The 22,562-nt window shown below is 43.7% G+C and overlaps 1 protein-coding gene across 2 annotated transcripts in view; it reads left to right on the top strand.

Annotated features, from left to right (window-relative positions):
- The window catches only part of LOC126356167 (protein alan shepard), a 394,981-nt gene that overhangs the window by 274,209 nt on the left and 98,210 nt on the right, over window positions 1–22,562 (top strand). Inside the window, exons 5-6 of one of the 2 annotated variants that reach the window (XM_050006925.1) lie at window positions 728–819; window positions 20,179–20,336. In XM_050006925.1, the coding sequence (XP_049862882.1) occupies window positions 728–819; window positions 20,179–20,336 (250 nt within the window). Of the gene's footprint in view, window positions 1–727; window positions 853–20,178; window positions 20,337–22,562 lie in introns of both variants that reach the window. The other variant, XM_050006924.1, reaches the window with a different exon arrangement.

Here is a 22,562-nt window from a genome sequence, read left to right as displayed (position 1 = left end):
GTCCAGCACGAACGCTGGTCCAACTGAGACGCCAGGTGGAAATGGCATGGCAAGCCGTTCCACAGGACTACATCCAGCATTTCTACGATCGTCTCCTTGGGAGAATAGCAGCCTGCATTGCTGCGAAAGGTGGATATACACTGTACTAGTGCCGACATTGTGCATGCTCTGTTGCCTGTGTCTATGTGCCTGTGGTTCTGTCAGTGTGATCATGTGATGTATCTGACCCCAGGAATGTGTCAATAAAGTTTCCCCTTCGTGGGACAATGAATTCACGGTGTTCTTATTTCAATTTCCAGGAGTGTACATGTAAATGATAAATGTTTCATATAGTGTTGTACCTAGAGACTGTCTTTGCACAATAAGTATGTACAACACTTAATCCAAATTCATTTGAATACTGCCTTAGCTTGTGCACCATCCATCAGTGTAGTGGGTATAAAATATATAGTGTGGTATGGAGACTTCTGTTTTACTAGTAATATAAACTGCCACAATTAGGGACCTCTGACAGAGTGGCAATTGTGAGTTTGCCCTTTTTAAATGGAAATTAAATTTTCATGAAGGCAAATGAGTTTTTGCTCTTAGCGGAAATTTCAAGACAATGGTGAAATGTGGGAGAATTTGTCTGCCTGCCATTGTGTTAACAAGTTTCATGTTCTTGTGTAAATCTTAAATGTGTCAGGTACAAAAAGAATAATTGTGTCTGCTCTGAACTTGATTGCAGGTTATGGGTTTGTGGATTTTGAATCACCTGCATCAGCAGAGGCTGCTGTGAAAGCACTCCAGGCAAAGGGCATCCAAGCGCAGATGGCGAAAGTGGGTATTTCGTTGCTGCGTAGACCGCCCAGTGTACGTTGCATGCTATTTGCTTCAGGGAGAGTACAACATACCCTTTATCCTATTTCTATATTCTTCTTGATTTGTGATGTCAGAATGCAGTGTGAAATTTTTTCCTTCTAATATAACACCTGTGTTTTCTAAACTGCCTTGTGTGGTTCTTCAGCTTGCATTCTAACATCTTGTTTTTGTAAATGGTTGATATTTTACAACAAAGGGGTAAAATCTGTAATATGTTCTTTAGAATGTGAGATTCAGTTTGGGATATTTTGTGACTGATTCATTGACTTCGTATTATAGTGATGTATTTATGCTTTTGTGGTATTGTATCTGTTTACAGCTCCTCATGCACATTCATTATACACACATTTAAAAAAAAATTATATTTGGAGCTGTTACGGAGAGATGCGTGTGTAGTCTGCTTATTATACTAGCAAATCACAGGGATTCCCATTTCATTATATACATTTTAACTTCACAGTCTGTGTTTCTATTACAGATGGTTGACAAAATAATGCAAATGCAAATGCTGGTGTGAATATGATTAATACAGTGCTTTGGTCAGTTGTGTGGTTTCCCCAGAGAGAGAATGCATACAACTTGTGAACTGTTGATGTAGGGTATTCATATAATGATCCAGTGCAGATGTTAAGCAGCAATCAGTGAAGGAGAAAAAAAGGCATATGATTATTCTTTTCAAAACTAACAGAGATCCCCAATAATATTAAAAGCAATTAATTGATCATGTGGGCTAGGTAAGGTGTTAGAGAACATGTTCTGTCACCATAGTTGTTCCTTGGAGAGGAGGAATAGGACCCACAAAAAACATTTCCCCCCTCTCCCCCTCTCCCTCCTCTCCCCCTCTCCCCCTCTCCCCCCTCCCCCCTCTCCCCTCTCCCCCTCTCCCCCTCTCCCCCTCTCCCCCTCTCCCCCTCTCCCCCTCTCCCCCCTCCCCCTCCCCCCCTCTCCCCCCTCTCCCCCCTCTCCCCCCTCTCCCCCCTCTCCCCCCTCTCCCCTCTCCCCCCTCTCCCCTCTCCCCCCTCTCCCCCCTCTCCCCCCTCTCCCCCCTCTCCCCCCTCTCCCCCCTCTCCCCCCTCTCCCCCCTCTCCCCCCTCTCCCCCCTCTCCCCCCTCTCCCCCCTCTCCCCCCTCTCCCCCCTCTCCCCCGTCTCCCCCCTCTCCCCCCTCTCCCCCCTCTCCCCCCTCTCCCCCCTCTCCCCCCTCTCCCCCCTCTCCCCCCTCTCCCCCCTCTCCCCCTCTCCCCCCTCTCCCCCCTCTCCCCCCTCTCCCCCGTCTCCCCCCTCTCCCCCCTCTCCCCCCTCTCCCCCCTCTCCCCCCTCTCCCCCCTCTCCCCCCTCTCCCCCCTCTCCCCCCTCTCCCCCCTCTCCCTCCTCTCCCCCCTCTCCCCCCTCTCCCCCCTCTCCCTCCTCTCCCCACTCTCCCCCCTCTCCCCCCTCTCCCCCCTCTCCCCCCTCTCCCCCTCTCCCCCTCTCCCCCTCTCCCCTCTCCCCCTCTCCCCCTCTCCCCCCTCCCCCCCCCTCTGCCCCCTCTGCCCCCTCTCACCCCTCTGCCCCCCCTCTCCCCTCTCCCCCTCTCCCCTCTCCCCCTCTCCCCCTCTCCCCCTCTCCCCCCTCTCCCCCCTCTGCCCCCTCTGACCCCTCTGCCCCCTCTCACCCCTCTGCCCCCTCTCACCCCTCTGCCCCCTCTCACCCCTCTGCCCCCTCTCACCCCTCTGCCCCCTCTCACCCCTCTGCCCCCTCTCACCCCTCTGCCCCCTCTCACCCCTCTGCCCCCTCTCACCCCTCTGCCCCCTCTCACCCCTCTGCCCCCTCTCACCCCTCTGCCCCCTCTTCCTCCATCTCACCCCATCTCACCCCATCTCACCACCTCTCACCCCATCTCACCACCTCTCTCCCTCCCCTTCCCCCTCCCCTTCCCCTCTCCCCCTCCCCTCCCCTTCCCCTCTCTCTCCCTCCCCCTCCCCTTCCCCTCTCTCTCCCTCCCCCTCCCTCTAAGAATAATCACACTCTGTGTAAATATTTAGAAGCCTCCTTTTCTTTAAGAAAAAAGTAATCTACAAATTACAAAATTAATGAACATGGCAGTTCACAAAGTTGTAGTGCATCAAATGATATATCACAACCCATCACACCATAGTCCTTATTCTTCTGCTCTAATAACCATTCATCCATACACCATTGTATTGTACCATTTGCATCTTCTTTTATTTGTCATTACCAAATATTTGGACTCCGTGCCACTGCACATTCTTGCCATTAGCAAGTCTGCTAGTGGGTTCAAAATGGTAATTGGTTCACCCTCCATTGCTGCACATTAATGCTACCAGTGTTTAAATAATCATTATTACTGTGCAATAAGTGATTCAATGCAATATTTAGGATGTGATACTATTTTTTTTGTGAGATTAGAGTTCAAATTTGCTTGTTGGCTACCTTTATTCTGTATTTCATCAAGTGATAGGATTTAAGGGACTTCCATTCTTTTGACAACCATCTGTATGTAATGTCTGCACACTATCTATTTGATGAGATTGCTCCTGTAAGTCATTACCAGTCATCAAAAGTTTCCAACATGAGTTAGGGAGTTTAAGGAAACTGAAAAGATATACTATTCATTGGTTTGCATGCTAGCTTGTATATTGCATTGCATAAATGTAACTCATTGATCATGACAACACAGCATGTTAAATGTTGCCTAATGGTGATTTATTCTTGATGCACTGAGCTGATGTCACATTTCTTTTTAACTTAAAAATAAATTGGAAGCATTCATTCATAGCCCCTTGAGGACAAAATTGATCCATATCCACCTAAATATAATACCTTTCATTTGTATCTGAAAAATAAAGATATATTGAAGTTTGCCTCAAATTCTGAGGTAATGTTTCGGAAATACTGAGCTATGAAGTTTCATCTAGTTATATTGACTTTTATATTTCATTTAGTCTCTTAAAATGTACATACCATGTGTTATAAAAACAGTCCATTGCTCCTTAAATGACACAAAGTAATTGTTTCTGTCATTGAATTCAATGTATATACTTCTATGTTTGTCTAACCAACCTCATTCGAAACTATTTGGGACAGGATGATCTTGTCATTAGCATAAGAAACCCCATCTCTTTCAATTATAAATGGTCTGCAGCTTCAGCTGCACCTTATTGGTAAATTTTCTTGATATCATTCACTGTAGAAAGCTGATTTCAGCAAAACCACATATACCCTGCGACCATTGAGCAAAAGTTTCCAAAATAATGAAAGTTCTGAGTGTGGAGACAGACACACACAAGTTCCCATGCTCCCATGCCACCGCTGTTATTATTATTATTACTACTACTACTACTACTACTACTACTACTACTACTACTACTACTACTATGTTGACATTGACCATAAATAATACTGAGATTTATAGACCATCATCTGTACTTCTCCTTTATAAAATTAAATAAATGTTATTGTTGCATGTTGTGGCAGTGGTCTAGCAACTATGTCAGTAGACACTGTGAAGTTAATAATATAATTTAGAAAGATGTGAAATTTTGATGTATGTATGTGTCAGGGACTAACATCTAAAGTAACAGGTCCGGATGATAAGGCATTTACAACCAGAATCATGCTGGAACTTTTGCTTCTACATCTACATCTACATCTACACTCTTTAAACTACCTTGAGGTACATTGTACCAGTTATTAGGGTTTCTTCCTGTTCCATTCAATTATGTAGTGTAGGAAGAATGATTGTTTGAATGCCTCTGTGTGCAGTAATCATTCTAATCTTATCCTCGTGATCTTTATGTGCCTGATGCATAGGTGGTTGTAGTATATTATAAGAGTAATCATTTAAAGTCAGTTCTTGAAACTTTGTTAATAGACTTTCTCAGGATAGTTTATGTCTATCTTAAAGAGTCTACCAGTTCAGTTCCTTCCGTGCCTTCGTTAACCTGTCATATGGGTCCCATATACTTCAGCAACATTCTAGAACTGGTAGCATGAGTAATTTGTAAGAAATCTCTTTTGTAGGCGGACGCACTTCCCCAGTATTGTACCAATAAATCGAAGCCTGACACTTGCTTTACCCATGAGTGAACTTATGCAATCATTCCATTTCATGTTGCTACTAAGTGTTACACCCAGGTATTTGTATGAGTCAGCCAATTCCAACAGTGACTCACTGACATTATAGTCATAGGATACTACATGTTTTCATTTTGTAAAGTGCAAAATTTTACATTTCTGAACATTTATAGTAAGTTGCCAACCTGGGTGAAATTTAGTACATGAAGACCATCACTTGTTTACTGCTTTGAAAATCTGCAAAGATTTAAAATTATTGCTTGAGAGTTTGCATATCTGTTTAATAAATTATTTATATATCAGCCTCGATGAAGTGTGCAAATCAGTTTGAATTGTTCCTTGCAAAAATGGGAATACAACCTCAAAAAGTATTGAGAATACATTTGTACATACTGAAGCCCTGATACACCACATTTCAGTGAGGAAAAAAATGATGGTGCAGATTCACCTGCATGTCAGTTCTGATCAGGACAGGTGCTGATAGGAAGGGGCAGGGAATACAGCTATCTGAATGATGGGAAAGTAATTCATTTAGTTGTGGTAAAATGGAATGTTAATACTTGGACTTTTTTGCAACTTTGACATGCATGTGTAATAGATTTCAAAGAAATTATTAAGAGAGATTGTATTTTTAGTTACTTTTTGCTATTAGCATTAGGGGCTTGACTGTCCGAAAAACTACGTGAAATGTTGGGATATATCTAATTGAAGTTCAATGCAGATGGAAAAATTTCATGAGAAATGGAAGACTGTAATCTCAGTCTGTGAAAGAAAAGAATTATAATAAAATATGTGGGGGAAAAGTATTTCAAATTTCACAAACTCTTATGTTTGAAATCTTGTTTCCAAGAGATAAGTAAAATGTTCAACAAAATGTTTCCTAAACAATTTTACGTTTGAAAGAATAATTCATTTTGTGTCAGGTTTATTGTATTATATTTTGGATTTGAGTGTTTAGTGTTCCAGTCAATTTCAGATAACTGTGCATATTATATTGTAAAGCAGTTATTACAAAACAACAAAATGAAATATCAGTAATCCAAGTAGAGAATATATCACTCCACTCAGAGGAGCCCAGAGGAATGAACCAAACAAAATACTGAAATTACAAGCTGCTCCGATTTTGAATTTTGTAACACTCTTTTCCAGTATTGTAGAATATCTTCTTCTTCTCCTCACAGCAGTTCTAAGGCTGTTGCCATGTTGTGCATCTCTGTCACCAAATGCTTCAATCTCACTAGTGTCACTATCGTTCCCTTAGCCACCCTTTCCTTGGTTTCCTTCTTCTTCTCCAACCAGGAGGTTGCCATGACGTACTCATTTTGGTCAAATGTCTTCTTTCAATCTTTTGACATGCCTTAGTCATCCAAGCAGTCTTTCTTCTATTTTATGCACAATACTAGAATGGATCTGCATCTTTTCTCTTATTCCCGCATTTCTTATGTGGTCAAATCGCAAAATTCTAGATGCTCTTCTCAAAAGAGGCCCATTTCTAAAGCTCCTTTCATTTCTTTCTGATAGTCTCAAACACTGACTCTCATAACTTGTTATTGGTTCCATGGTGGATTTCTGTAATCACACTTCAACTATCTCATTTTAACCTTTACTAATTTTTTTAGGACAAAAGGATTTAATTTTTAGAGAGCCGCTGTTTGCCGTGAGAGTCATTGTTGGATAGCTGCCGTCCACTGCCTGGTCCATTGTTGGATCTCTCTGTCACATCTGCAGTCACGGGATAGGATACTGCCCAGATACTTCAACACTTTTAGACAATTTAATTTGATCTCCATCAGTGTCCAAGTGCCTCCTCCCTCTGTGCAACATGGATATTCTGCTGTCTCAACATTAATTTTGAAGTCCCACTTTAAGCAAGCCTTTAAAATGGTTCAGCCAATCTGTCAGACTTGTAATGGGCAGGTTGCTTTTTCTTTCGTCTCTTTCCTCAGCCCTACAACCATTTTCCATGCGATTGCCACTTTCTTTATGTATGCTGATGCTCTCTAGCACCCTTTTTAATTTTCCATAAAACTCATCTTTGACTTAACTCTCAGCATAATATGAAGATGCATAAACTCTAACAAAGATAATTTCATGGCCATATTTTGAGGTTTCCATAGTCCTAATCATCTCGTCAATTTTCTCTCAGTGTTTGGTACCTCTTCTATACTACTTGTTGATGGCTACTGAAATCCCTCTGTTAGCTCTTTCCTTCTTTTTAACACCACTGTACCCTTAATCTTTGTTTCACTGAGAATACAAGTATTTACCATCAACCTCCATAGTTCCTGGAATACATTTCTTTTCATTATGCCCAAAACCTGCACCATCCACAGTGTTATAAACATAGTTCTTTTCAAAAGCCATTTTCATCTCTATGAGAATCCAATGCTGTTATTTTCACAATGCTTTTGACTGGGATCTTGAACTAAGAAAACATGTTTTACAAATACTTGGGAGCTGACTCGAGTGATTCAACCCTCTGATGACCGGGCTATGTTTCAGGTTGCAATCCACAAGCAAACTGTCTTCCCTGGGCTTTAAGCTATAGAGTTAACAAAACTCAGTCCTCAGGCTACTAATAAGCAAATATTGTGCTGTGTGTGTGTGTGTGTGTGTGTGTGTGAGAGAGAGAGAGAGAGAGAGAGAGAGAGAGAGAGAGAGAGAGAGAGATTATATTACAATGTAAAATATTCTTAGTGTGTAGATGAATCCAGTTATTCTGATAAATCTGTTATAAAATATCAACCGTTACAATTCATGTTTTTGTAAGTGTCTGTGTGTTACTTTATTCATGTAGGAATATACTTTTCTTTCTTGTAAATTGATACTTTAATGGTGTGGTGTAATAAAACGGCTGTATGGAAAGAGGGGGCCGGGGAGGGGGGGGGGGGGAGGAATGTGGTAGTCACACTGATATTGATATTGCAATTTGAAAATTCTGCCAAATGTGAAATCCACTCTATAATACAGTTTTTGTGATGGGAAAAATTTCAAAGCTCTTGACGTCAGTCATGAAATTTTTGCTGTATTTAAAACAAATGTGATGAGTCAAGGTATTAGGCATCAATGAAGAGCGAAAGAAAAACTTTCAATACAATGACAGACATGACCATCTACATGCAATTTAAAACACATTGGTATGGAAAATTGAGAAACAATGTATGAAAACCAGCCTTTGAGTCTAATTCAATTGCCAAACAAAGTTTTCCCGAAGAACATGACAGAAAAGGTCTGCATTTTCTGTGCTCATTGAATCCTAAAACTTCTTTGTGAAATCAATTACTGCTTCTCAATACTTTTTTGTGTTTCTTATGGTAAACAAGGACCCACTCTCTCTCTCTCTCTCTCTCTCTCTCTCTCTCTCTCTCTCTCTCTCTCTCTCTCTCTCTCTCTCTCTTCTCTCTCTCTCTCTTAACTGAATGTAGGGCAATGATAACTTTTGAAGCCTACGGTGAAAAACTAAGAAAATTGAGGTGACTGACCAAAACCAAATATTAGTCTCTTTAACTATTGGTGTTGCGTTTTTGCGTGGTGTTGCTTAGCCACCCTGTGCCTAAAAAACCCACTAGAGGTATCAGTTCAGACAACTCATTTTTTATTTTACATCCTGAACTCTGAATGGCAATGATCGAGAGTGGTAACATAAAGGTGTAAATTTTTTAATAACTTTTCTTTAAATATTCTATTGTTTTATTTACACATAATGGAGGTCACTGTTTGGATAGTCATTATATGTTACAGTGCACTTGTGCTTCATTATACCTATAAAGTCTCAGGGATTTGACTTGAAAGTTAATTTTCAGGTACTATTTCGTGCTCTAATCTGTTTGTTTGTTTTAATGTTTTTGTGAACCATTGACAGTGTCCTATATATCCCCAGTGCATTTATTTGTTAACAAATTATAAGTATACACTAAGTCACACCTTTCTGTGTAAACATATAATATCCAACAGTCTCTAAGAGAGGCACCACCTATCAACTGGTTGCTGATGTTTTAGTTTCAAAGTCAACTGTACACAAGGGAAATAGTCTTTCTCATACACGTCTTATAACATGAGTGATAGTTGGAGGACGTTTTAATATTTGAATGTACAACTTTTCTTCTACTTTTCTCTGTCCACTTTCTTTGATTTTTCTAATTAGTCTCTTTGTGGTTTGAATGACATTGAAAAGGTTTATTGAACCCCAAAGCAACAGTGATAAGGCAGAAAGAAATATTAGGAATCATATAATGTATGATGTAAATCAATCAGTTCTGACTTACATGCTTATAAACAAAATCTGGTCAAATGCTGTACATGAATACAGTGGGTCTGTCACCATGCTGTTCAGTTTGATTTCACGGAACGTGTGCTGAGGTGAAAGAACACACTTGCACTTTAGATCATCCAAGTACTTGTAGAAAACTAAAACATTCTCAATATTGGTGATAAATATATGTAGGTAGTGTGCAGCAAAGCATAAGTATCTTCATTTCTTAATCAGGCTTCAGAAAAGCAAAGCAGGAGTGTTTGACATTTGCAACCTCTTTTAAATCCTGTGGGTACTAGCTTTTGATTCTGTGACTTGCTTGGAGATGTGAACAGCAAAATAGGAAAAAGTCAAATGGGAATTGTAAAAACATGAATTGATTTTAACCTATGATGAATAGTTGACCCACTTGGATGGCAGTGTGCATTAACGCACCACTTGCGGGGTTCAGAAAGGTGAGACTGCCTTGGACCAAATCCACCTCATGGAATAATGACAAGGGCTGGTGAGCCATCCATCCTGAATGTGATTTTTAGGTTTTTTCCCACATCCAGCTATGTAAATACCAGGCTGATACTTACATCCCACCTCAGATATACAATTTGCAAACATGTACTTGAGCATGATAATTAGATATAGAAAGATGGGGTGCACAAATTCCATCCCAGGGGTAGTGATGGCATCAAGACGAGCAGCCAGCTGTCATGGATATTGCCAATATCCATAGAACAACACAAACCTCATAGAGAACAGGAAAAGGTGAGGAGGAGGAGGAGGAGGAAGAGGAAGAAGAAGAAGAATAGTAGCATGTTCAAACTCTGTGACCAGTATAGCCATCTACAAGCATGTTATCAAAAGACTCGTAATATTGGGTGTCATTCTGATTACCATGTGCATACTCAAAAATTTTGAGGTTTTTTAACATAGATGCAACATCATTCTTGGAGATATTAATGTGAGGAAGAGAACAAGAAAGTAATTGATCTAGTAAAAAATTTGGTATTCCAGAGAGACAGTGATGGACATTGAACAAACTGTGTTTAATCTGCATTTATGTGAAATACAGTGGTATTTTACATATAACCACTGATGCTATGGGATAAAAATGAGATGGATACTTTCTTGCTGAATACTTCAGGTAGTGGATTTGTATCGTGCAAAAAAAAAAAAAAATAAAAATAAAAAGTGAGTTGCTGCCTGTGGATTACATAATTTGATTAATCAAAGGAAATTTATAAATGAGGAATGGTTAATGACTGGCACTGAGTGAGGTGTTGCAGTGGCTAAGGTGCAGGACTTGCATTTGGGATAGTTGAAGTTCTAATCCCTACCAAGATAACAAAATTGTGAACCCCTGTCCCCTTCGCTCCCTGTTTCCCCTTCATGCCATTCTTAAGGCAAATACAAATATGGTTTGTTTGAAAAGGACATGGGTAATTTATTTAGGCACAACTTTTTAACAGAGCTATTAAAAGAAAAAATTTAGGAAAAAAACCAAAGGGAGTCCGGGAAGGAGTGCAGTTAAAGATAAATTGGAAGTAAAAATACCAACATTAACCAAAAAATAAAGAGGACCACATAAGATAGGAAATGGTTGTTGCAGTTACAATGTATAGCCTTTAGAGGATTATTATTATTATTATTATTATTATTATTATTATTATTATTATTATTTTCCTGTTCCATCCTTGTCCAGTCTAAGTTTGTACTGTCATTGATGAGATGTTAACTCCTAATATTCCCCACGGGAATAAATCTCCAGCCAGTACGGGCTCTCCTCCAAAGCACAGACGCAGGGTGAAAGTTCAGCCACTCTGATCACTGGCTCCCATATTACAGTGGAACCTGAATGGGTTCAGGACATATGTGGCCGAATTACAACTCCTTGTTTACTTACCGCCTCAGGATGCAATGGACTCTGAGGCTATCACCTTATTAACCAACTCCCCCACCCATTTCTCCTTCTGGAGGACTTCAATGCTCATAATGTCTTATGGGGCTCTCCGACTACTTGCCCCAGGGGTCGCGTTCTGGAAAGCCTCATGACGCTTGAAGAACTGGGCATCCTCAACTCTGGTGCTCCCACTCATTTCTGTACTGCTTCTGGGTTGTCGTCAACTATTGACCTTTCCTTTTGCTCTCCAGCACTCACGGATTCTGCTCTGTGGGAGGTTGCTGCTGACCTCCATTCTAGTGACCACTTCCCCCTTTGGATTCCCCTCCTGGATGAGCCTGTGGCATTACCAGTGCTGCCCAGGTGACACCTCTGCAGAGCTGACTCGACACTTTTCAGCCATTTGGCTGTTTTGGAACACCGTGCCAGCGTCCACGAATGGGTCGACCATGTTACAGCCGTGATCTCCCATGCTGCTGAATTGTCGATCCCACTGTCCTCAGGTCATCCCAAGAGGCGTCCTGTCCCTTGGTGGACCACTGAGTGCCGCTCAGCCATCCGAGCCCGCTATGCAGCTCTGCGCCGCTTCAAGTGCTGTCCCTCAGCTGACAATCTTGAGGCCTTTCGGGTGGTAAGGGCCAAGGCGCGGCGTGTGATTAAAGAGAGCAAACGACGGTCATGGCAATCGTTCTTGAACTCCATCTCCCGCTCCACTAGTTCTAAGAAAGTATGGGATGCCATCAGCAGGATTTGCGGAAAACCTGTCACGGCATTGCTGCATCAGGGATGTCTCCTCATGGCGCCAAGAGACGTTGCCCAGACACTGGCCATGCATTTTGCGGAATCTACTGCCACTATTAACTGTGATCCAGATTTCTGCTGCTACCGCACTGCCATCGAGAGGGGTCACTTGGACTTCCGGTCTCCAAATTCTGAACCCTACAACTGCCCCTTCACAATGTGGGAACTGGATTCGGCGCTGTCTGTGGTTCAAGATGCTGCACCCGGTCGTGATCAAATCCGGTACAGCATGCTAGAGCACTTGTAGCTGCCATCCAAGGAAGTTCTCCTAAATTGTTTTAATATGATATGGTTATCCGGCATGTTCCCTGTCTCTTGGAGGGAGGCGATTTTGATTCCCCTCCTCAAACCAGGGGAAGGACCGAATGCATCCCAGTAGTTATCGGAGTATTGCTTTGACGAGCTGTGTTGGGAAGGCATTGGAACGCATGGTCTCAACTATCACCTGGTTTGGCTGCTCGAGACCAGGCAGCTCCTTAGCCATTCTCAGTATGGTTTTCGGAGATGTTGATGTTGTTCAACTATAGACAACTTGACCCTGCTTGAGGGGGCCATCCAGCAGGCCTTCCTACGTAACCAACATTGTCTAGGTGTATTCTTTGACATTAATAAGGAGTATGGCACTACTTGGCGCCGCCTCATCCTCAATCAACTCCATCAGTGGGGCTTTCGTGGCCATCTCCCCATCTTCATTTGGTCCTTTCTTTCCCACCGCCTCTTTCAGTATCAGGTTGGTAATGTGCTGACTGATTTGTACATGCAGGAGAATAGTGTTCCTCAGGGAAGCGTTTTAAGTGTCACCCTTTTTGGCATCGCCATTAACAGTATCACATCCACTATCCGGAGTCCTGCCCAGTGTTCCTTGTTTGTGGACGATTTTGCTTTTTTCTGTTCTTCCTCCGGTCTTGTCACTGCTAGTCGGCAGCTGCAGCTTACGATAAAGTGATTAGAGGCATGGACTGCGAAGACAGGTTTTACCTTTTCTGCAGACAAATGTGTGTGTGTTCATTTTAATAGTTCTCGACGTCTTTTTACCTCCCCTGCATTGCATCTGAGGGGCACCATTCTTCCTTTTAGCGACACTGTGAGGTTCCTGGACCTCACTTTTGATTCCAAGTTGTTATGGTTGCCACACCTTAAAGACCTCAAGGTGCGGGCCCTGAAGGCACTGAATATTTTGAAGTGTCTGAGCCTTCAGTCCTGGGGAGCAGATAGGGCGCGTCTGCTGCATTTTTATAGGGCTTTCGTTCAATCACGTCTTGACTATGGATGCTCCGTGTATGGGTCAGCGAGGCCTGCATATCTGAAGATTCTTGACACAGTACACCATGAGGGTATCATGCTAGCCACTGGTGCCTTCCGTACCAGTCCCATCCCCAGCCTGTGTGCTGAGGCAGGGGAACCGCCGCTCGCCAATTGGCGGAAACTCCTCGTGGTGTGACGGGTGTGTCAATTCCTTGCCTGTCCTACCTCCTCTGTGTACCCTACCATTGCCCGACCGCCTGTGGAATGTCTCTTTTTCCAGTCGTCCCAGGGCAACGAGACCATTTGGGATTCGTGCCAAGCATTTGCTAGAGTCGCTTGGTGTGGAGCGTGTGGCACCCCATCTCCAGGGTTTTACTCGCCTGCCTCCCTGGTTGCTCCAGAGGCCCAGCACCCTTTTAGACTTGTCAGTGTATCGGAGGAGGTGCACTCCCAAATTTGTTTTTACCTCCTTATGTTATGATATTTTAAACCAGCATCCCGACCATGTACCAGTATTTACGGATGGCTCTAAACAGGGGGACTCTGTTGGTTGTGCTGTTGTTTTCCCTTATTGAGTCGTCAAGTTACAGCTTCCTTCGACGTTTACCATCTTTGATGCTGAATTGTTTGCGATCTTGCGGGCATTGGAGCAGATGAGATGTGTTCCAAGTCTTAAGTTTCTCATCTGTTCTGATTCCCTGAGTGCCCTTCAGACCATGCAACACTTGTACCCATTGGATACGGCCGTCCAAAACATCTGTGATGCCCTACTCCACCTGCAACGGCAGGGAAAGGAGGTTTCTTTCTGCTGGGTGATGGAGCACGTGGGTATTAGCGGAAACGAAGTGGCGGATGTGGCTGCTAAAGATGCATGTTCCCTCCCTCACGTTGTTGAATGTGCCATCCCCCTCCATGCTGTTACCTCCTTTTTGGGTTTTTGTGTTATTCATCAATGGGAAGAGGAGTAGCTGTCAGTCGATGGAAATAAGCTGAGTCTGGTCAAGGCCACCACACAGCTATGGCATACGTCCTACTAGTCATGCAGGCGGGATGAGGTTCTCCTCACTTGCCTCCGCATCGGGCACAGTCCCTTAACGCTTGGTTTTTTACTCTGGCGGGAGGACCTCCTAATATGCAGTTCTTGTGGTGTCCAGATTACTGTCCACCACATTTCTGATCAGAGGGCAGCAGTTTCCTTGCCATCGGATTTGCCCTCTATTTTGCAAGATGACGCAACAACTGTGGTTAAGGTCTTATGGTTTTGTGTCCTGTCCAATGTTTTGCCCCAGATTTTAGGGAGAGGATTTTAATGTGCTGCTGGGTGACTGGCTCACCCAGTTTTTTAGGTACGGGGTCTGCCAGTCACGATTACCTACTTGTTTCAATTCGATTTCTGTTCTCTTTTCCTTGTGTTTCCTTTCCTTTTTTGGTGTGTTTCTTCTCCTCTTGTTTTGCCTCTGTATGTGAGAATTTGGAACTGCATCAGGTCTGTGTCTTTTAGCCGTTCTCCTTGTTTGTCGTCCGTCTTCGTCCCTTCACCGCGTGAGTTACTGTTTCTATGCGTTTGGGCGCTGATGACCACACTGTTTAGTGCCCGAAAACCTCAAAACACACACACACACACACACACACACACACACACACACACACACTCTCCTAATATTCCATACTTATTAGACTGATGTATCAATGCTTTCCAGCCAAATGTGATATTAATTTTAATTTAAAATATTGCCTTAGAAAAGTCATCTAATTAGCAGTTCTGGGAATTAAAATAGTTGAAACAAGGATGTGGGACATAGAAGGCAGAGGTAAATGGTTGAAAATAATTGTGAAGCAAGAACTAGAGAACTACAAACTGTCAAAGATGTCAGAAAAATTCAAGAATACATGAAAATTAGAGAGAGAAGCGTGAAAAAGGAGAGAGAAAATGAAATGGGGAAGTTGATGAACTTTGCGGACACAAAAAAATTGGTAAAGGAGATATATAAAGGGAGAAACACAGTGAAAGCAAAATTTAAACAGAAACAGGGAGTAATTTGCTTCTCATCTCTTGAGACTGCTAGTGTAATGTTGGATGGGGTGTGAGGGAGACCTAAATAACTTTAAGAGGTGACCCAGGTGTCCATTGTTAATTCCATAGCATGCTCAGTGGTGGGGATATTAGGTCTTGCTGACCCCCCTGCGGGTTCGGGGATAAGAATAGGCCCGCGGTATTCCTGCCTGTCGTAAGAGGCGACTAAATGGAGTCTCAACCTTTTTGGCCTTATGTGATGGTCCCCTCTCGGGTTTGACCTCCATCTTTCTAAATTGTTCCGAAGAGCGAGCCAATTGGGGAAGGGCGCCTTAAATGGTGCACTGTATCTGTCGTGCATTGAGACCTTTAGCCGGCTTTCTCATCATTGCAATGGTGTCCCGCTCATTTTCCATCTCTTGGGCGAGGATATGTCCCTGGGTGTGATTACCACACTGCACTGTGCAGTGTTGCTTTTCTCTGCAACGACCACCTTATATGTTTTTGCATCTAAGATCCAGCACAGTAGCCAGTCCGTTATGGTGGGGCCGCCATGTACCCTGTTGGTTGTAGCCCCTTGACAACACAGGGATCACTCTACAGATGCCTGCGCCGTTTACTCCCCATGTATGCCAAGGAGTAGATGCCCATCTCCCTGGGGCATCAGGACTCCCGGCAATGGCCATCCTGCCAGGTGGCTCTTGCTGTGGCTGGGTGGCGCCCATGGGGAGGGCCCTTGGTCGGAGTAGGTGGCATCAGGGCGGATGTCCCGCAATGAAGCGTGGTACATCATCTGTTGCTGGTGGCCAGCCACCAGCAGTCTCTAAGCATTCGAGGGCTCATTTTAAAGCCAACGTTTATGACCCCAAATCGTTCCCATCCCTGTCCACACCATGGGAGGAACGAAAGACAATGAATGACAGTGACATGTATTCGCCCAAGTATCTCGTCTGTACCAGAGCTGATGGGGAATCCTTTCTATCCGTGAAGCCTCAGATCTTTGTAGAGCATTTGGAGGACAAGTGTGGAGAGGTGGAGGGCTTGTCTAAAATGCGCTCTTGGTCAGTTTTGATAAAAAAAGAATCATCTGCCCAGTCACGCAGGTTGCTTGCTTGTGACAAGTTGGGGGTTGTTAACGTACCATCACACCACATAAGAGTTTAAATATGGTCCAGGGTGTTATTTTCCATAGGGACCTACTTTTGCAGTCTGATTACGAGCTGCGCGCCAACTTAGAGCGTAGACGTGTTCATTTCGTCCGGCGCGTTCATCAGGGTCCGAGGGACAATCAGGTTGCTACCGGTGCCTTCATCTTGGCCTTCGAGGGTGATACATTACCACAGAAGGTCAAGGTGATGGTCTACCGTTGTGATGTCAAGCCCTATATCCCTCCCCGAATGCGGTGCTTTAAGTGCTGGAAGTTCGACCATATGTCTTCCCGCTGTACTTCCAGTCTCACATGTCGAGATCGCGGACACCCATCTCATACCGATACTCAATGTGCTCCGCCTCCCATCTATGTCAACTGTGGAGAGCCTCATTCACCTTGCTCACCAGACTGCAGGATCTTACAGAAAGAACACAAAATCATGGAATATAAGACCCTGGACCGACTGACTTACACTGAGGCTAAGCGGAAATTTGAACAGCTACATCCCGTGCGCATGATGTCATCTTATGCTGCCACTGTCACTCCTGCTCCAGCTCCTTTAGCTGCACCACAGACAGTCAGCTCTCAGCGTCAGAGGACCTCACCTGCCCCCTTGACGATGGGGGCCCCTTCTCTTGCTGTTGCTCCCATACCATCTACCTCGGGAGCAGCACCCACTAAACCACTGGGGACACCAGTCCCCACTTCTAAGCCGGAGAAGCGTAAGTCTTCTTCGGCTTCTTTCGCTCAGAAAGGTTCCCTTGGGTCACTCCCTTCCCAGGTTCCTACCAGCGGCGCAGCAGACACCAACCAAGAAGCCACAGGTCGCTGGTCGTCGAGCTTCGCGATCATTTTCGGTTCCAGAGACTGACACCAATCAGCTCTCTCAACAACGGCAACTGAAGGAACAGCGAGAGAAAACGACATTGAAGCCTCGTAAGGTCTGGGCCAAGATCCAACGCCTCTATGGCTATCGGACCCCTGTCAGTGGCCCTGCACTCTCACTGAATGGAGCAGTTTGTACAGACTCCGACGAAATTGCCAACACCTTGGCAAAGCATTTTGCTCTTAGTTCCGCTTCTTCCAATTACCCATTGGCCTTTCACTCCATTAAAGAGCGGATGGAACGTCGGAGCCTTTCTTTTCGCACCCACCATTCTGAATCCTACAATGCTCCATTCAGTGAGTGGGAATTTCACAGTGCCCTTGCCGCTTGCCCTGATACCGCTCCTGGGCCAGATCACATTCACTGTCAGATGCTGAAACACCTTTCAGTGGACTGCAAGCGATGCCTCCTCGACCTTTACAGCCGTCTCTGGGTTGAGGGGGAGTTTCCGTCGCAATGGTGAGAAAGCATTGTCATTCCCATTTTGAAATCGGGCAAGAGCCCTTTGGAGGTGGACAGCTACTGCTGCATTAGCCTCACCAATGTTCTTTGCAAGCTTCTCGAACGGATGGTGAGCCGCCGCTTGCATAGGGCACTGGAATCGAGGGACCTTCTGGCTCCGTCTCAGGGTGGGTTCCATAAAGGCCGCTCCGCCACCGACAATCTGGTGAGTCTGGAGTCGGCCGTCCGTACTGCCTTTGCCCGCTGTCAGCACCTGGCTGCTGTCTTTTTCGACATACGGAAGGCGTACGATACAACATGGCATCATCACATACTTTCTACGCTTCATGGATGGGGTCTTTGGGGCCCTCTGCTGATCTTTATCCGAAATTTTCTGTCATATCGTACCTTCCCCGTGCAAGTCGCGGCCTCTCATAGTTCCTCCCAAGTCCAGGAGAATGAGGTACCGCAGGGATCTGTCCTCAGAGTCTGCCTGTTTTTAATCACAATAAACGGGCTCGCTGCAGTGGTGGGAAATTCTGTCTCCGCTTTCTTGTATGCTGACGACTTCTGTCTTTACTACAGCTCTACTGGCATTGCAGATGTTGAACATCAGCTACAGGGCGCTATCCGCAAGGCGCAGTCTTGGGCTGTAGCTCATGGGTTCCAGTTTTCGGCAGCCAAGACCTGCGTTACGCATTTCTTCCGGCGACGTACTGTCCACCCGGAGCCGCGGCTTTATCTTGACGGCGACCTCCTTTCAGTGGTGGAATCACACAGGTTTATGGGGGTGGTTCTCAATCCCCGGTTGACTTGGCTGCCTCATATCCGGCAGCTTAAACAGGCATGTTGGCGGCATCTAAATGCTCTGAGATGCTTGAGCCACACCCACTGGGGGCCGACAGATCCACCCTGTTACGGCTCTACCGGGCATTAATCCAGTCTCGTCTGGATTATGGGAGCCTCGCTTATGGCTCAGCATCCCCATGTGCGCTGCGGGTACTAGACCCAATCCTACACAGCAAAATACGCCTTGCCACTGGTGCTTTCCGGACCAGCCCAGTGGACAGCATACTTGTGGAGGCAGGTGTCCCTCCACTGCGGTTGAGGCACCAGAATCTACTGGCCGCTTATGCTGCCCATGTTTTTAGCGCGCTCGGGCATCCACACTATCATCTCCTGTTCCCACAATCGGTTGTCCATCTGCCAGTCAGGTTGTATGATCGCGGTCCGCGTCAAAGAGCTTCTCTCCGGGCTTTGGGTTTAGGGCCTTGCGACATTTTATATTTTATTGTGAGGTAGCTACAGCACTATTAAAAATATAATAAATGGCTGACTGAATAGCTAAAATGATCAGAACAGAAGTAATTACAAATATGTATTTTGTGGTAAACTTCTTATAACAATGTACTTCCTGGTGTGTGTGTGTGTGTGTGTGTGTGTGTGTGTGTGTGTGTGTGTGTGTGTGGTTTCCCTTAAAGAAGTGGACCCCGTCTATAGCAGAGGTCACTAAGAGCACACTTGTGTGGTGGTACTCAGCTCATAGGTACACCAGTTTGAATCCTGGTGGTTGATAAAATTTTCACTGCTAATATTTGGCCAGCAATGGGGGAAGAGCTAGTGGCATAAAATTCCAGGTCATCAGTCTTTGTGCCAGTGTCCTGGCTTAAATTCCGAACCTCTTTGCAGTCTCTCTTGAAGTGAGGGCATGTGACGCTGTTGATGATGATCTGTCCATTGGATGAGGATGTCAAACTTGGTGGTTCTTGTGGTGCTATTAGAGAGGAATTGCCTATGTGCCAACTCTGGGTGTACCCTCTCCCAGTCATCGTCGTTATCGTCATCAGACACAACACAAACATAATACTACATTAAACACACATCCATTACCCTTACCTACACTCCACAAAAACACACGTTACCCAACTCTCTCATATCCGCAAGCAAAGGGAACCAGTGTGCATAGAGAATGAACACCCTTTCCAGCTTGGTGGCTAAACCCACCTGTGGAATAGCCCAGAAAACAATGTCATATGATATTAAATAAAATTGAGAAGGATATTAAAATTCTGATTGATTACAAAAAAGATGGTACTCTATTAACATCTGACAAAAAATGCTACATAAATAACAATTTGATAGACCAGACTCCTTACTGATGACAACTATCACTCTTACTCTCTTAATGTGTAAAACATACAGTGTTTCGTTTTTCATTACAAACAATAACTGGATGCCTGTGAATACTGGAAGGGGAAGGAATCTTTGTACATGCATGTTTTGACATATTAAAAAGTTTTATTTTGTATTCAGTTGTTAGTGTATTTGGATAATTCAGTTATCTTTAATATAACACGCGATCTAGTGTATGTAAAAAAAAACTTCACTTTATAAGAAGTTTTTATTTCTGGTAACAACAGACACTAATACTTCGCTAGTTGGGGGAAACCAACCTAAATAGGATACAGTAAACTTTTGTAACCTTTCAATATTAGCAGTATTAAGAGTATTTCAAAATTAAAATTGAGATTTATAAAGTTGTTTCTTTCTCCTTTCCAGCAACAAGAACAAGATCCAACTAATTTATATATTGCCAATCTACCAGCAACTTTTAAGGAAAATGATGTTGACAACATGCTGGCAAAGTATGGGCAAGTTATCTCTACAAGAATCCTCAGGGACACAACTGGTCAAAGTAAAGGTGTCGGGTTTGCAAGGTGAGTTGCCATTCCATGACTGTTCTGTAGGAAAAAATAAAAGGTGAGTCCCAGAAATTACTTTGTAGAGTAGGAGAATGACAGCTGTACTTTCAGTCGCTCAGTTGTACCATTAAAATACACATGAGAAAGGAGATCCATTATCCCAATGAAAGTTTAATCATTTCCCCATTTGCAGTTGATGAGTTCATAAGATTTATGTAATAATCACTAATCATTTTTCAGCTCATCACAAATTAATCTATTAAGAATAATTCGATGTGCATTCCAGATGAAATGAACTTGACATTTTTTATGCATATAGTATTGCAGTGTCTGTGTTATTCTGAAATATAATGCTATGTCCCTTTGGACATGCATACATACAACTATCAGCTGTGTAATAGAATGAAGGCAATGTAAATTTTGTGCTGGACCGGGACTTGAACCCGGATTTCTCAGGGTTGCCTTACCATTTGGCTATCTGAGCATGACTCACAGCCAGGCCCAAACTTCCATATGTCGTCAACCATGTGCCTACAACCTGTACTCGTACATCCATTATGTATATCGCTGTACAGGCAAGATGATTTATTTGAAAGTCGTTTACCTGGTGTCAGTGGATAAATACAATATTGCAGTGCCTGTATTAAGACATCACCAAAGGAGCATTGCATTATAATTCAAGTAAAATGTCTTCCCTGTATGGGAATATATATATAATGGATGTAAAAGTACAGGTTGCAGATACAGTTGGTGACGTAAGTAACTTTGAGTCTGGCTATGAGTCAATGAGTCATGCTCAGATAGCCAAACGGTAAGGCGACTATTGATTATAGGCAAGAAATCTGGGTTTGAGCCCCGCTCCAGCACAAATTTTTATTGTCATTCCATTACACAGCTGATGGTTGTCCATTTCATAATGGAAAATACATTTTATGTATTTTCTGATGAAGGCCCGTTGGCTTCCACCCAGTGCTCAGGTGTCTGTTTAGTTTCTAACATTCATTGGCGAGCTTGTCTTACATCTGTAATTACAAATCAACACAGAGAATATGTCAGCTCCTTTTAAAAATTGTCCAGATGCAAAGTTCCACATTCTGGCCCTGATGGACCAATCAGGATTGACCAACAACTGCATCATCCTGCGCCATTGCTGTCCTCAGATGTTTGGTCAGCACACTGATCTCGTGGCGGTTATCTGGATCATGGAGCCTCTACTTCCCATTTAAGGAGCTCATCAACTGACCTCATGAGGCTGAGTCAATCCTGTTCTAGTTCTCTTACAAAAGGAAAATCCCTGGGAGTACCAGGAATCAAACCCAGATCCCCCACAAAGCAGCCAGACATGCTAACCAGTGATCTATGGAGACAGACGTGCAACATTGCTGTGGAAAAAAAAAAAAAAAAAAAAAGACTGTAGGTCATATGTACAATCATATGTGCAAAGGGTGGTTTAAAAAGAGTGCTGTTTTTGAAATGAGTGGTAACTTTTTGTTTGTCATTTGCTGACATTGTTGTGATTTGTTTCTGTTTCCAGGGGCATTCTGATTGTTGACTCAGTTTGAATTTGTTGCATACAGTATCTAACCATGGGGCAGTTCACTTGTGCACAATGTGTGCTAATCATGAAAGGGAAAAGCATCCACAACAAGTGACTGTTGTGGCTATTGGTCAAGAGGCATCATCAGCCCTCATTGTTTTTAAAAATGGAGGAGGACAAGCTGTGACGGTCAACAGAGACCAATACCATATGATAATAGAGTTTTGTGATCTTATTTGGATGGAATGGACATTAAAGAGTTGTGGTTGCAGCAGGATGATGCCACCTGCCATACTTCCTGCCAAACAATTGAGTTGCTCCATGAGTGGTTCCCAGATCACCTTATCCCGAACGATGCTGATCATCACTGGCCACCAAGGTCATGCGACTTAACACTTTGTGACTTCTTTTCTCTAGGGTCATCTTAAGTCATTGGTGTATGCCAATAAATCCTGAAACATCCATGCCTTGCAGGAGGAAATTTGATGAGTTGTCAGCGAAATGGTTGTGGAAACTTGACATGCATGCCACAACAGTAGAGGAGGTCATATACCTCACATTTTTCATATGTGAAATGGGAAGGTCAGATGAACATATTTATGTATTTTGTTTGTGATTTAGTAGAAATAAATTTGTTACTTTGATGTATCAAAACCAGCACTCTTTTTGAACCACTCGTTATTTACAAGTCTAGTTTGACAAGG

The sequence above is a fragment of the Schistocerca gregaria genome, chromosome 3 (genome assembly GCF_023897955.1).
Source record: "Schistocerca gregaria isolate iqSchGreg1 chromosome 3, iqSchGreg1.2, whole genome shotgun sequence".
NCBI lineage: Eukaryota > Metazoa > Arthropoda > Insecta > Orthoptera > Acrididae > Schistocerca > Schistocerca gregaria.
This window is presented reverse-complemented; position numbering and strand designations above follow the sequence as displayed.